Genomic DNA, 14,916 nt, shown 5'->3' on the forward strand with positions numbered 1-14,916 from the left:
CATTATTTAGTAGATTTTATTTTCATATCATCAAGATGTAAAAAATTAAATAACAAAATAACATGATATCACACCCACATGCAATAACAAACAGATAAATGGGAACATAACCACCTTCTAATGTTTTGAGTATTCACAGTCACTGAAGTCAATGTTATCTGAAAGAGCTTGGGATATTTCTTCTGTAACAGCTGGTGTAATGATCCTCCATTGTGAGAATAAATCCAAGTACCATTTGTAAAATCATATCTTTTTGGACCACTGTAAGTTAAGAATGAAATGTAAATCAGCAGCACTTTTCACAAAAAATCTTAATTTAAAAATTAATCTTACGATAAAAATATTTAGTTGAATTGTTAAGGAATATTTAAGACTTACGATAAAATTTACACTTGAGATTTTTTGTGAAAATGGCAACTGAATATTAGACTTTGATATTGACATTAAAATACCTGGAGTCAATTTCACAAAAAAACTTAAGACTAAAATTGGTCTTAAGTCATGAACAAATCAGTATACTTAAGATAAATCAGTATACTTAAGATAAATCTTAGTCGTAAGTATTTTTCTGAAATCGACTACTGGTCTCCCTGTCATAAAACTTTTGAGCATGATTGTTTTACTCAGACTCAGGAATCAAGCAAATAAAATACTGGAAAATGTGTTTGGAGCACAAAATATGTACATAACTGAGAAAAGTTTTATGACCGAGATCCCAGATCACCTACTGCTGATGATAATGTATGCTAGTTTGAAAATGACTGACAAAGTACAAATTATTGAGTTGACATGGTTTTTAACCTTTGACTTGAAAATCAATAAAAGTCTTCCTTTCCTAAGCTCAAAGCAATTACAAGTAGCAGGTGGACTGATAGTCCCTGAGGGTTATATTCACTCAGTGTAAAGTGCAACTGTACTAGAATCTCTACTTACATGTACTTTTTCATATCTTCAAGAACAGAAACAGTTTTACTGAAACTTATTTCTATGCTTTAAATGGCAATTTTGCATCATTTTCTCACCCCCATCATAAATAATTATCTAAAAAAAATACATTTTTGCGCCTGTCCCAAATCATGAGCCTCTGGCCTTTGTTAGTCTTGTATTATTTTTTATTTTAGTTTCTTGTGTACAATTTGGAGTTTAGTATGGCGTTCTTTATCACTGAACTAGCATATATATTTGTTCGAGGGCCAGCTGAAGGACGCCTCCAGGTGTGGGAATATCTCACTGCATTGAAGACCTGTTGGTGACCTTCTGCTCTTGTTTGTTCTATGGTCGGGTTGTTGTCTCTTTAACACATTCCCCATTTCCATTCTCAATTTTATAAGTATATTTTTGGAATCAGTTTGAATAACCCTATTATATGACAGTGGAAGTGACATTTTTTATACCACATTTAGCCAATTATCCCCCTTATTTCAGACAAAAGTAAAATAAAGATCCCATATATTGCTTGAGTCATTCAATATGAAAAAATCTTATGATTGGATGCAATAGAAACTTTGAGCTACCCAAACTTAAAGAACCTTCTAATCAATTATTTAGAAATTTTTTTTTTTTTTTACAGATTTATTCATTACCTAATAGGAGATGATAACCAGATCTGTTTATTAGGTGACTGTTTGTTGATCACATATGTTCCCCATTTATCACTGATCTTAACTGTTAACACACCATCCTGTATAAAAAAAAAACTGTCATATTGCAAGGAATTCTAATATTTCTCTAAACATACATCACAATATAATTCAAACCATGTGATGTTGTTTCCTAAAGGAGGAGGTTGTTAATAAGCAGATGAAAGACCTGTAATTTGATCATCTGAAAATTATCATTATACCAGAGACATATAAATACATGTATACATGTCTCTGATTATACATATAATAATAATACTTTTGCTGACAATAATTTTTATATGGTGTATTCAATATTTTATTTGTAATAATTGCCATAGGTGAAAAGATATCAGCACCCCCGTGACGGCCCCGTCACCCTAATATTTAAAAACAATCTTGGATTCCTTTGTATAGCTGCATCATATAAATAACATATAGCTAAGGGGATGACAGAGCAGACAGTTACCCCGAGAAAACATTGTCAACTGCGGCGAAGCCAAGGTTGACAATGCTTTTTGAGGAGTATCAAGCTGCTCTATCACCCTCTCAGCTATATGTTAATTAATTTATTATACTGAATGTCCTATCATTATTGTATTTTACAGATGAATTTTTTTAAAAGTATTTTCTATATTTTAAAATGCCCTTACCAAGTCAGGAATATAACAGTTGTTGCCCATTTGTATGACGTGTTTTATCATTTGATTCGGGACTTTCCATTTTTAGTTTTCCATAGGGGTCAGTATTTTTGTGATTTTACTTTTTTCTCTGATGTCAGGTACATAACAAGGTTACGGATATCAGAAAAAATCAACAGAAATGAAGCAAGATGTTTTATTTTATTTTATTTTGACAGTCGAATAATGGAATCTGCGCCAAAACGAAGAACTTAAGCATGTGGGGAATTTGCCCCAAAATTGGTCCTCAGGTACAAAAAGCGTCAATTTTGACCTTTTTTCGTTCTTTTTCTCGACCTGTAAGTCCGAGAGATGCTAATAGATGCATCCATCTGTAGTTTACATGTAGCGTGGACACCAGTGAACACTTTTATCACAACAGTTGTTAGGTCGGAGTGAAACTGATCTGGGTTCATCAGTGTAAAGAAGGTCATTTGCACCAAAATTCACCAAATTTCGGAATTTTTCCAATTTTGAACTTTAACTGGACTTGCAACCGGAAGTAGTCGTTTCCTCGGCGTATTTTGATAATAGACACGACCAGTCGTTATGTGCCTTTAGGTTAACGGTATTTGTCAAGGTTTCAATCCTCTGAACTCCGTGATTCAGACCTTGAAGGTAAGCCCACCCCTCCAAAAAAAACCAATTTTGTCCGATATCAAATTTTGAAGTTCGTATTTGAGCTCAAAATGAATATTTAAAGTGAGAAACATGACATGAATAGTTTCAGATTGAGGAAACGTTCATACACTACGAAATAAATGGTATTACGATGACCTCTAAATGTATGGAGCGCCATTGATGCCAAAATAACGGTATTCTGGGTACGGCCGTAATAATATTACGGCCGTACCCAGAATACCGTTATTTTGGCACGACAAGGGTTAACACTCTCATATTAGTCAATCAAATATTGCATTTTAGCATAAAGTATAATAATATAATTTGAATTACAGTCCACTATTTCTTCTTATATGTTAACATGCTGCTCACTCCGTCCTCCCTTGGTATACATATCAAAGTTCATGGTAATCAGTTATAGATGTAAGAAGATGTGGTATGAGTGCCAATGAAAAAAACCCTCCATTTCACTTGTCTAGAATAATTATAGTCCAGTCATACTAAGTTTGAACCTCAAACTAATTGCAACAGTAAATGTTTTAGTTTTAATCTATAGCATTAAGCCCCAAATATACACAGAAAAAAATCCCAAAAATCTAACCTGAGGAAAACTCAAAATCAGCATTTTTAATTTCTTATGTAAATTAACAAAAATTGTCTTTTTTGTCAGTTTTTGGTTGATTTTCATAAAATTCATGTAAAGTATGACACTTTGATGGGCTTACAAGTTTGTATTTGACTATATATTTTATAATCCTCTGCTCATGAAGTGTACTAAACCAAAGTGTTATGATAATTATTACAAAAAAATGCACATTTTTCATTAAAGAAATTGCAAATTTATGGTTTTGTAACAATTTTAAAAAGATAATAGTAAATATTTGGTATTGTTTATATCTGTTAGTTGTATTTGTTCAGCATCTTCCTCGTTTAAAGAAACTTTAAACCACAAAAAGAAGAATATATGCCTAATTAGTTTTATTAAATTGGAGATTCTTTACCTTCGCATGCTGAAAATTCTAATAAATGGTCAACTAATGAATTATGAAATCTAGGTTGTATAGCTTGATAAAACTTATGAAAGTACCTTTATTGTTTGTTGTACTTTATAAAAGAAGGCTAAAATATCAAGAATTAATACATTCTGGTGAATAGAAGCTGTAAAGTTATAATTTTGTATCAATTTTTATTGATGTTTCTGCCTTTTTTTGCAGAGTTATCTCCCATTTCAATGCAAATCTCCATAGGAATTTTAAAATCATGATTTTTTAGTTTTCCTCAGGTTGAATTTTGTTGGACTTTTTTCTGTGTATATTTGGAGTATAATACTAAATATTAAAACTTAAAAATCTTCTGTTGAAATAACTTCAAGGTTAGGGTCAAATTTATGCTGAAGGACGCCTCCGGGTGCGGGAATTTTCCGCTACATTGAAGACCTGTTGGTGACCTTCTGCTGTTGTTTTTTTCTATGGTCGGGTTGTTGTCTCTTTGGCACATTCCCCATTTCCATTCTCAATTTTACTACATGTGGTGTCTTGCACTTTGAAAATATTTCTTTTTTGAAATATTTTGTCTATATATATCTACATACTTTTTAACTAGATTTTCGACAAAGGCAAAATATTCCATAATACATTTGTAATACATGTAAGCTGATACAATAAAAATATCAAAGAGTCATCAAACAGCCTGGACTAAAAATGTTGGTACTTACTGCATATGCTACATCATATTCAGGATCACAGTCCTTAGTTTCTGCTAACAAGTCAAATTTGTCAGACAATGACTGTAATGTTTCTTCTGATATTTCTTCATACTTATTTACTGATAATTCAGAGTTGTTCACACTGAAAAGAAAATTATTTTTTTCTGTTATATTAATCTTTATTTGCAAAACAAACAAAACCAATTTTGGTTATGGCATAGTCAAAACTGGACAATAATATAATACATGTTGAAACAGTTATTGCTCTGTTTTCCTCAGTTCTAATGACTCTTTAATAAAAGAAACAACTGTTTTTATATCATTTGGTGTTGATGGATTTCAGTATAATCACAAGTTTATCAGTTAAGTAAAGTTTATTAAAATTGACATATAATAATTTAGAAAAAATTCTCTTTTATTTTTATTAAATTAAACAGATGCTGATTCTGATAAAGATACATTATCATTTGACACTAGCATTACCAGGCTTGTGGATAATTTTTAAACAAGAGTGCACACGCTGAAATGTCTCACATTCTTTACTAATCATTGATATTATGTTAATAGTGCTGAATATAAAGCTTTATTACAACTGTCACAAAAAATTAATATTAACCAAAAAATCTAAACATTGACCAATGACCCATGAAAATGAGGTCAAGGTCAGATGAACCATGCCAGGCAGATATGTACAGCTTACAATTTTTCCATACAACAAATATAGTTGACCTTTTGCCTATTGTACATTTTGTATTAGAAAAACAGACCAAAACTCAAAAACTTAACTTTGACCACTGAACCATGAAAATGACGTCAAGGTCAGATGACACCAGCCAGCTAGACATGTACACCTTACAATCATTCTATACACCAAACATAGTAGACCTACGTGTATTGCATACATTATAAGAAAAACAGACCAAAACACAAAAACTTAACTGTAACCACTGAACCATGAAAATGAGGTCAAGGTCAGATGACACCTGATAGTTGGAAGGTAACAATATTCTAGACCTATTGAATCATTGATTATAGTATCTGAGATATGGACTTGACATCCAAAAGTTAAACTTAACCTTGTTCATATCACTGATCCATGAAATAAGGTTGAGGTCAAGTGAAAACTGTCTGACAGGCATGAGAATCTTGCAAGGTAAGCACATACCAAATACATGCAGACTTCTAATACGTTCAGGTATTTCACATCCAATTTTTTATGGAAACATTCTTTATAAAGCACAAAGGTGTCAGTATTCACCTCAGAAACTTACAAAACCTTTGAATAGACTTATTAAGAAGGGATATAATTACGATACTGTCAAGTCATTAAAGATTGCATATTTTGGCGTTAATATTGAGTCACTGATAAGGTCTTTGCATCGGAACTAAACACATTTATTCTAAAAACAGTTGTTGGCATGACACGGGTTATGTTCTTTTCATATATGTTATGATGGTATGATACTAAACCCCTAACGGGAAGGATTGTGCCTGATGCTCATATGATGAAATCATAATCTTTCAGTCAGTTTAATTGAAGTCTGGAGCTGGCATGTCAGTTAACTGCTAGTAGTCTGTTGTTATTTATGTATTATTGTCATTTTGTTTATTTTCTTTGGTTACATCTTCTGACATCAGACTCGGACTTCTCTTGAACTGAATTTTAATATGCGTATTGTTATGCGTTTACTTTTCTACATTGGTTAGAGGTATAGGGGGAGGGTTGAGATCTCACAAACATGTTTAACCCCGCCTACATTGAAGACCTGTTGGTGACCGACCCTCTGCTGTTGTTTTTTATTTGGTCGGGTTGTTGTCTCTTTGACACATTCCACATTTCCATTCTCAATTTTATTATCCTATTACTTATATTATCTAATAAGAGAGAATTAAACATTACAAAAAATCTAACTTTTTTTCAAGTATTCACTGAACCACAAAAATGAGGTCAAAGATGTCTGAAACATGAGGCATCTATATACACAGTATGAAGCATACAGGTCTTCCGCATTCTAAAATATGAAGCTTTTAAGAGGTTAGCTAACGTCACCACCGCTGCCGGATATTTACCCCTATGTTGAGCTTTCTGCGACAAAGGTCGCAGGCTCGAGAAAAATTGTAACCATATTCTTCATATTGATATATGTCTTATATAATACTTTACACCAACTAATGTTTGTGAATTCTTTTTTTGGGGTTCAGCCTTTTTCCATTGTTTGTATAACAAATAATTGCCAAATTAAATCTAACCTGTTAGATGTTGTTGAACTATACAATTGAGTTTGTTTTCTGTATGTCTGCTGTTCTTTCTGTTGTCTTTTAATGTTTTGTACATATGAACCACATGAACAGACTGATGTGGCTGTGGAGGAAGTTCTGGCCTATTAAATAAAACAATAAAATTGAGAATGGAAATGGGGAATGTGTCAAAGAGACAACAACCCGACCAAAGTGCACAAGCCAGCCAAAGGCCACCATTGGGTTTTCAATACAGCGAGACAATCCCACTTATTTCTTATGTTTTATGCTTATTGTTGATATTTTAGTCCATACAAGGAATTCGTTCACCATTGATTCGTTTCAACAGGAAAGGTAAATTTCATCATGTTCATTGTGTTGTATATTTCTCCGCCATATGAAGCCTTTTTAAAGGGGGATTTCCCCCAAATTTCAAATTACATAAATGTTTTTTTTCCAGATTGCAGTATAAAAACCATATTAGTGAATAAAGACAATAATAGTGTATATTGATTTGACATATCAACGATATAAAAAAGATGATGTGGTGTGATTGCCAATGAGACAACTCTCAACAACAGACCAAATTGACAAAAAAATTAGCAACTATAGGTCACCGTACTGCCTTCAACAATGAGCAAAGCCTGTACCACATACATTTGTAGTCAGCTATACATGTAAAAGGCCCCAAAATGACAATGTAAACAATGTAAACAATTCAAACGAGAAAACTAACAGCCTTATTGATATAAGGATTCGGTCCAAAACAGGGAAAAAGACAGGTAGAGCCTGCCATTTCCCTGTTTCTTAGAAAAAGGCTTCATAAGGGAATTTATGAGGCATCACAATCAAATATTCACCCACTCAGAATCCAATAAAAGGGATTATATATCATAACTAGTCCACCATGTCATCTTTCTTTACTGCAGTTTCTCACTGTACATCTATTTTTATTGAATACGAATTTTAATTTCAAACTATAATTATGTGTTTATATGTAAAAAAATGTATGTGATGACAATTATGAATTAAGTTATTAAACTAGAGTGTGTATTGGGCTATTCCATAAATAATCCATACCCCCCCCCCCCCCCCCCTATAGAAGGTTAAGGATTTCCAGAAAAAAAATCTGTTAAAATCTCAGATTTTCCAGAAAATATTCTCTAAGTTGGCAATAATTTCCAGATAATTTCAAAAATTCTAAAAAATATTCCAGGAAAAAAATGAGAATAATACTAAAATTTCCAAGAAAATATCCTGTGGAAATAAATATTTCCAGACAAATTTAATTTCCAACAGAAAAATTCCAGATAAACAATTTTCATGAAACATACAAGTTTTAATATTGTTTTTTTTTGTGTCATACATGTAGATGATTAGATCAAACTGGCATTCATTCAGTGTATGCATATATGGCAGCTGTATGCCTACTTGTTTTTGTTTAAATGTCTTTGTGATCAAGTTCATACATTTCAATCATTCAATTGATACTTTATATTGGGTCTTTTTATATTGTTATCATATGATACATTACGGTCTCCAGTAAGGGTGAAGGTTCGCTCCTGTTATAATGTTTAAAATGCTGCATTTTTTTAATGCACCTTTCCTAAGTCAGATGCCATTGTTCAGTGGTTGCCATTTGTTGGTGTAGTAACTTGTTCATGTTTCTGGTTTCTTTTTTTTCATATAGATTCCACAGTTGGTTTTCTGTTATTTTTGGGGCCCATTATAACTTGTTGTTTGGTGTGAGCCAAGGCTCCATGTTTTTTACTTATAACTGTTAACTTTTTATGCACTGTTATTTCGGTTGAGAGATGTGTATCATTGGTATTCTTACCACATCTTCTTGTTTATACATGTATCAACAAATTTATGCAATGACTTTGTTTTAAAGATACTCAAGGGAAAAAAATGTAGGATGACTTAAAAGATCATTAGGGCTTATGTTTTTGTATGCTTACATGTTCATCATCTCAAACAGTTATTTATGATTAAATATAATCTATAACAGTCAATAAACCTTATTATAATATTGCTATTTTGGAATGCAACACTTGACCTGACAATTTGCAAAATTCAGTGACAAAATGCCCCCCCCCCCCCTTTTTGAGAAAAAATTTGGTTGCTTATATAGTGAATCACTAAAGCATGACTGGAGCAGGCCCCCTCTTGGTGTTATTGTACGCAGATGATACAGTGTTATTTTTCCGATAATGCATCTGATCTACAGTTGCAATTATATATATTGCAGTACCTGGAAATTAAAAGTTGACACAAGTAAAACTAAGATTCTGGTGGTAGATTACCCAAAAATATTAACTTTTTATATGATGGAAATGCATTAGAGATAGTCAACGAATTGACATACCTTGGGTTGAATTTTTCAAGAACAGGTAGCTTTATGAGTGCTAAGAAAATTTTAGTTAGAAAAGTTAATTAAACAATGTATGAAGTATTGAAAAAGGGGAGGTTGCACAACTAGTCTGAAATCACAATATGATCTATTTGATAAAATTGTGATGCCAATCCTCCTGTATGGGTGTGAGATTTGGGATTTCAGTAATACTGATATTATAGAGAAAGTTCACTTAAAATTTTGTAAACTATTATTAAACCTTAAATTTATGATTTATGGTGAACTTGGTATTTATCCCATGTCTTTATACCTGTACAGTTGTATATACAGCTGTGTATAGTTAATTTTTGGTCAAAAATGGTTAATGGGGATGATAACAGGATTGCTTAAATATTATACAAATACATGTTCTTGAAGAATTGTGACAACCAATTTAGGTCAGATTGGTTGAAATACATAAAGATACATAAGATAAATGTGGATATAGCAATATATGGTTGTCACAAGGAAATTTTGATTCTAAGTGGTTGGGTATTAGTTTAAAACGAAAGTTATTTGATCATTCTCAGTTACAGAAATGGAGAGCTGATATATTGACTGTTCATCAAAAAGTTTGGCCTACAAATTGTGAAAACAAAATTTTGAATTTGAGAAATATCTGAATATTTTAAGTGATAAAGATAGAATAGCATATTGTAGATTTCGAACGGGTAACCATAAGTTACCCATCGAAACTGGTAGATGGAATAAAATTGAGCAAACCTTAGATATTGTAACTTATGTCATTGTAATGAGATTGGTGATGAATTTCATTACACTTTGCAGTGTAGTTCTTTGGCAAACTTTCGAGCACAATATTTGGATACTTTTTTCTTGCACAGATGTAGCATACTAAAATTTCAAAAACTATTTCAGTTAAAAATAAAAAATACATGTAAGTTGAAAAAGCTGTGCAAATTTATCACGGTTATAACTTTTCAAGTGAGTCTTCCTGGTTAATCACCACTCTTCGCTACTATACTGTTTATTTTATTTTATTTCATATTTTCATCTCATCTTGAAGATGAGATGAAAATATGAAATAAAATAAAATGAAGATTAGATGAAAATATGAAATAAAATAAAATGAAGATGAGATGAAAATATGAAATAAAATAAAATGAAGATGAGATGAAAATATGAAATAAAATAAAATGAAGATGAGATGAAAATATGAAATAAAATAAAATTAACAGTATAGCTAGTAGGAATGTAGGACAGAAAGTCACAGGACAAAAAGTCACAGACAAAAAGTCACGGACAAAAAGTCACAGGACAAAAAGTCACAATTCATTTTTTCTGATTATTTTCTTTGAATAAATAACGCTTATTTCTACAAAAATATTTTTGTATTTTTCTTAAACTATTGTATATAAACCAACTTTTTAAACAAAATATATAAAAAAAATATCAAAGATTATCAAATAATTGTTAAAAAAACAAAATGTCAAAGTGACTTGGCACTTAAATGGCTTCATGGTGCCAAGAAAAACATCTTTTGCATGATTAAAATTAAATAAATCTTCATTTTTCAAGTATAATGACACATTTCCTAAACTTTAATATGAATATATGTATTTAAAAGTAAATATTTCAAGATATATTCTTATATATTAAAACAATTGTCAATAAATTATTTGTGACTTTTTGTCCTGTGACTTTTTGTCCTACCAAATTTGTGACTTTATGTCCTGTGACTTTTTGTCCTGTGACTTTCTGTCCGTTTACCAGCTAGTAGAGTGGTGTTTAACCAGGAAGACTCACTTGAAATTCTTGTCATGTGTGTTTGTTATGTTATATAACTTTTGACAAACTACTTTGTACCATTGTAACTTTATGGTGTTTGAGAAATAAAGAATCTTGAATCTAGGCAGTCAGTGGGCCCCCACTTATGAAAATTTCTGGATCTGCCACTGCTCAAATGAGATATTTGAAATGCAAATTCGTATAAACTTTACTTCATAAAAGAAAAAGAAAACTTTTCTAAGAATGAAACAAAGCCTTTTTAAAATTGAAAAGGTATTTACAACTCAAAACAGTTACATAATACTATGACCAAATGTTTTCCAGTGGCTTAAAATAAGGAAATATTTTTTTCTTCTTATAGTTTTATTGTGACTTCACTACCATTTATCAATAATGATTCAAATCATAATTGGTGCCTATTATAACATTATTTTCTGATATCTATTGTTTGAACAAAAACCCTATCAGCTCTGATTTTCAAGCTATATACATCAGTTAAACACCAGATTTTGAGTTTCTTCAGCAAAATAGCCAGAACATTAACCAATTAACCATGTTAACAGCTTATTGACAAATCATTAATTTCAAACACTTGTTTATTTGACATCACTGCAGGAAATCTTCTGATTACCATGACATCTTAGATGACTGACCAGAAATGACCACATGTGTACTATATATTGTAAAAGTATTGTTCCACATAAATAGATTGTTATATTGTTATCAAAATCAGCTAGTGGCAAAATAAAAAAAAATCTGAATTTTATAAGCTCCAGACATTCCCCCTTTTTTTTTGGCAAAACAAAATTTGTGTTTAGTATGTATGTTATCTATATATTTATATTATAAAATCTTCAATATAAATTTGCATGAATAAGAAATGACTGATTTTCTAAAAAAAAAATATTGTATACTGGAATGAAATTTGAAAAGTTATCAAATTTAATGTTCTCATACCACAGTCACATTTTGAAAATGTTTTCTCCAAATACAAATGGTGTCAAAAATTCAACATGTTTTAAAAAAATTATAAAGTAGTTCACAATTCATTACATAATAAATGTGTCTCTTATTTCATATAATTTCCTGTACATGCAGTTTTACAATTTGCTATTTTTCGCCTGCAACTAAAGTCGCCAAATCTAGACATCTAACAATCCTTCTTTGGGGAACGATTTATATAATTTCTTATTGTTTTCAAACCCCTGTATTTCTTTACATGTTATAATTTCCTAAAAGAAAATTACAAAACTTTTAAACAATTGTTAAACTCTAAATCTGTATAATATGAATGACATTTTCAATGTATACATGTTTAACATGTTTAAAGTTAAGATAAGTTATGGAACTGAAAGAATGATACATTATGTATATATTCAAAACATATTCATATAATAGATGTAATCATATTAATCCACTTAGACAAAAAGAGTCAATGTATTATAAGGATTGATAAATAAACGAAGAAAAAAAAAACAATTTAAATAATAAAAAAATAAACTTTTCTCTTTTTAAAACTGAGACTAAATATTTATTTTTGCAGAGCAAGGGATTGTGGATACATAGTTCCTAGTTTTTATCTCCTTTGTCTTATAACATGTGGTTCAAGTAATTACATGTAGTATATTATTATGTACATGTAATTAAAGTCCACAGAAATGGCCATGTGTTCACAGTGGGACTTCTTTAAAGCTTTAATTACTGATTGTTTGTCAACTGAATGGCTAGATAAAATAATCTTCAACCTCAACAACTATGAAAAGCAGTAGGTCCTGGTGTGTGGTTTCTCACAAATTTCAATACAAACATACTTGTAGAGAACATAAATAAAACCTTATAAATCCAGATAGTGAACTATGATTTTGTTTTTATTTTAAAACCAAGAAAAACACTGACTTGTGAATAGTTGTAAAAATCTTTTTTTTTTTTTTTTTTTTTATTCAACAATATTTTGCTTGCTGTTAACAATTTACTTCACTAGTCCAGCATTCTAGTGAAGGGTATTTTTATTTTAACAAGAAATCCAGGATTTCTCTCTGTTTAACAATAAAACATTACAATTTATCTAATCTATATTATAAATATTTCATTTTACACCTTAAATAAATAAGTTGTAAAAATCTTGATTTGTTATCAACATCCAGTATATTTACTATGTCATTTCTTTTGAATCTTCATTTCTTAGTATGGATGTTTTGCATTTTTTATCATAAACCTTATAGCTGCATTAAAATATGACTCCTTCACAATAAAAAAAAAACTTGAAACAAAAAGATAACTATGGGTCTACAATCAAGTTTGATTACAAAATCAAGAGTTTAAGTATTATTAGTGGAATTTGGATGTTAGAACCATTTATCATGTTTATAAAGTTTTTTTTATAATTGTTGTCATGAATAAATTATAATATACGCAGTATTCATATCAATTTAATTTCACTTAGTTCTAGAAATGCAAGTTTTGAAATATTTTTTTTAATCACAGGCATTTATTGTCTGAGAATTTCTCCCCTATGCTATGTAATATAATTAACACATGTTTTATGAAAATGCAAAAAAGCAAACAAGTTCTATAATACCAATATACTGATATAAATGCATGTATATGTACATGAAACTTCCATGATAAAAGAAAAGAGGGGGAAATATTATCTCGCTCGATCTCCAATTAGAAGTTGTGAAATGCCCCAATAAGATTAATAGCAAACAAAAAAATTGTCATGTGGTGTTGGAAATAGGCATTTCTTTTGAAGTATTATCACTATCAACATCTACATGTATATCCCCTGAATGTTATGTTAGTAGCTGAGGTACATGAACAAATGTACATATTTCTTTTTTTTTAGGACCTATTGCAAACGATTTCAAATTTACAAATCTCAGACTTAAGTTCAGTACTGACAACTCTGGCTTACAACATGTATGGACACACTTTATACATGCAGTATTGAAATAATGGTATCATTTCCAAATCGCCAATAAGACTACTCTCCAATAGTCCAGATAATCATGCCGTCTGCTGTGGATATTTTTCAATTTTCACTTCTTTTGATCTAACATTGACACTGGAAGGCGTCAAAGCAAAAGCTTAAAATAGCTTTCCTAGACGTCATAATTATTTGGACTCTAACATTGACACTGGAAGGCGTCAAAGCAAAAGCTTAAAATAGCTTTCCTAGACGTCATAATTATTTGGACTAACTCCCAACCAGAGATCAAAAGATACAAAATTAACCACTTAAGAATATCATACAGCCTTCAACAATGAGCAAAAACCTAAACCACTTTCTGGTACATTGTATGTAATGATACATGTACATTGGGCTTTAGAATTTAATACCTAATGAACTACAGACATGACAGATATACATACAAGCTCAAATCTTAAGTTTACTGAAAGCAACTAGAATCCAGATTTTCCATGGAATTTTTAAACTTTTATAGTTGCCTTCTATAGGATGGCTCTGGATTTCCAAAAATTTTCTCATAACAATAGCATAATTTTCCATGGAATATTTTATTGTATCTTTTTGCCTTCTATAGGACCGACATGGAATTCCAGATTTTTTTCTGAACCACATCCCAAATTTTCCATGGATTTTTTTCTGAACCCCATGTACCTTCTATAGGGGGGGTATGGATTATTTCTGGAATAGCCCATTTCACCAAGGATTTGTATCTTACTAATTCTTTCTATACAAAATTCCCTAATTTCACCAGATAAATAGCTGAATTTTTTTTAAACAAATAATTGATAAACGTACTATGTTACTTATAAGAACACGGGGAGGGTTAAAATACTTTAAAACCCCTAGTTTCAACAGCTTTGACATTATTTGTGTACAAATCTGCAAGCACCTGCTAACCGGAAGTTGATGTCTGCTCTATCTTCCTGAACAAAGGATGGATTTTA

The 14,916-nt window shown here is 30.8% G+C and overlaps 1 protein-coding gene across 1 annotated transcript; it reads right to left on the reverse strand.

Annotated features, from left to right (window-relative positions):
• On the reverse strand, window positions 1-14,915 carry LOC139520177 (frataxin, mitochondrial-like). The gene is given in 6 exon segments (XM_071312651.1): window positions 1-185; window positions 188-261; window positions 1,584-1,681; window positions 4,635-4,767; window positions 6,876-7,006; window positions 14,768-14,915. Coding segments are annotated over 6 exon segments (573 nt in total). The 5' UTR covers window positions 14,837-14,915; the 3' UTR covers window positions 1-117.
• Window position 14,916: the final 1 nt, after the last annotated feature.

The sequence above is a fragment of the Mytilus edulis genome, chromosome 4, assembly GCF_963676685.1.
Source record: "Mytilus edulis chromosome 4, xbMytEdul2.2, whole genome shotgun sequence".
In the NCBI taxonomy this organism is placed as follows: Eukaryota; Metazoa; Mollusca; class Bivalvia; order Mytilida; family Mytilidae; genus Mytilus; species Mytilus edulis.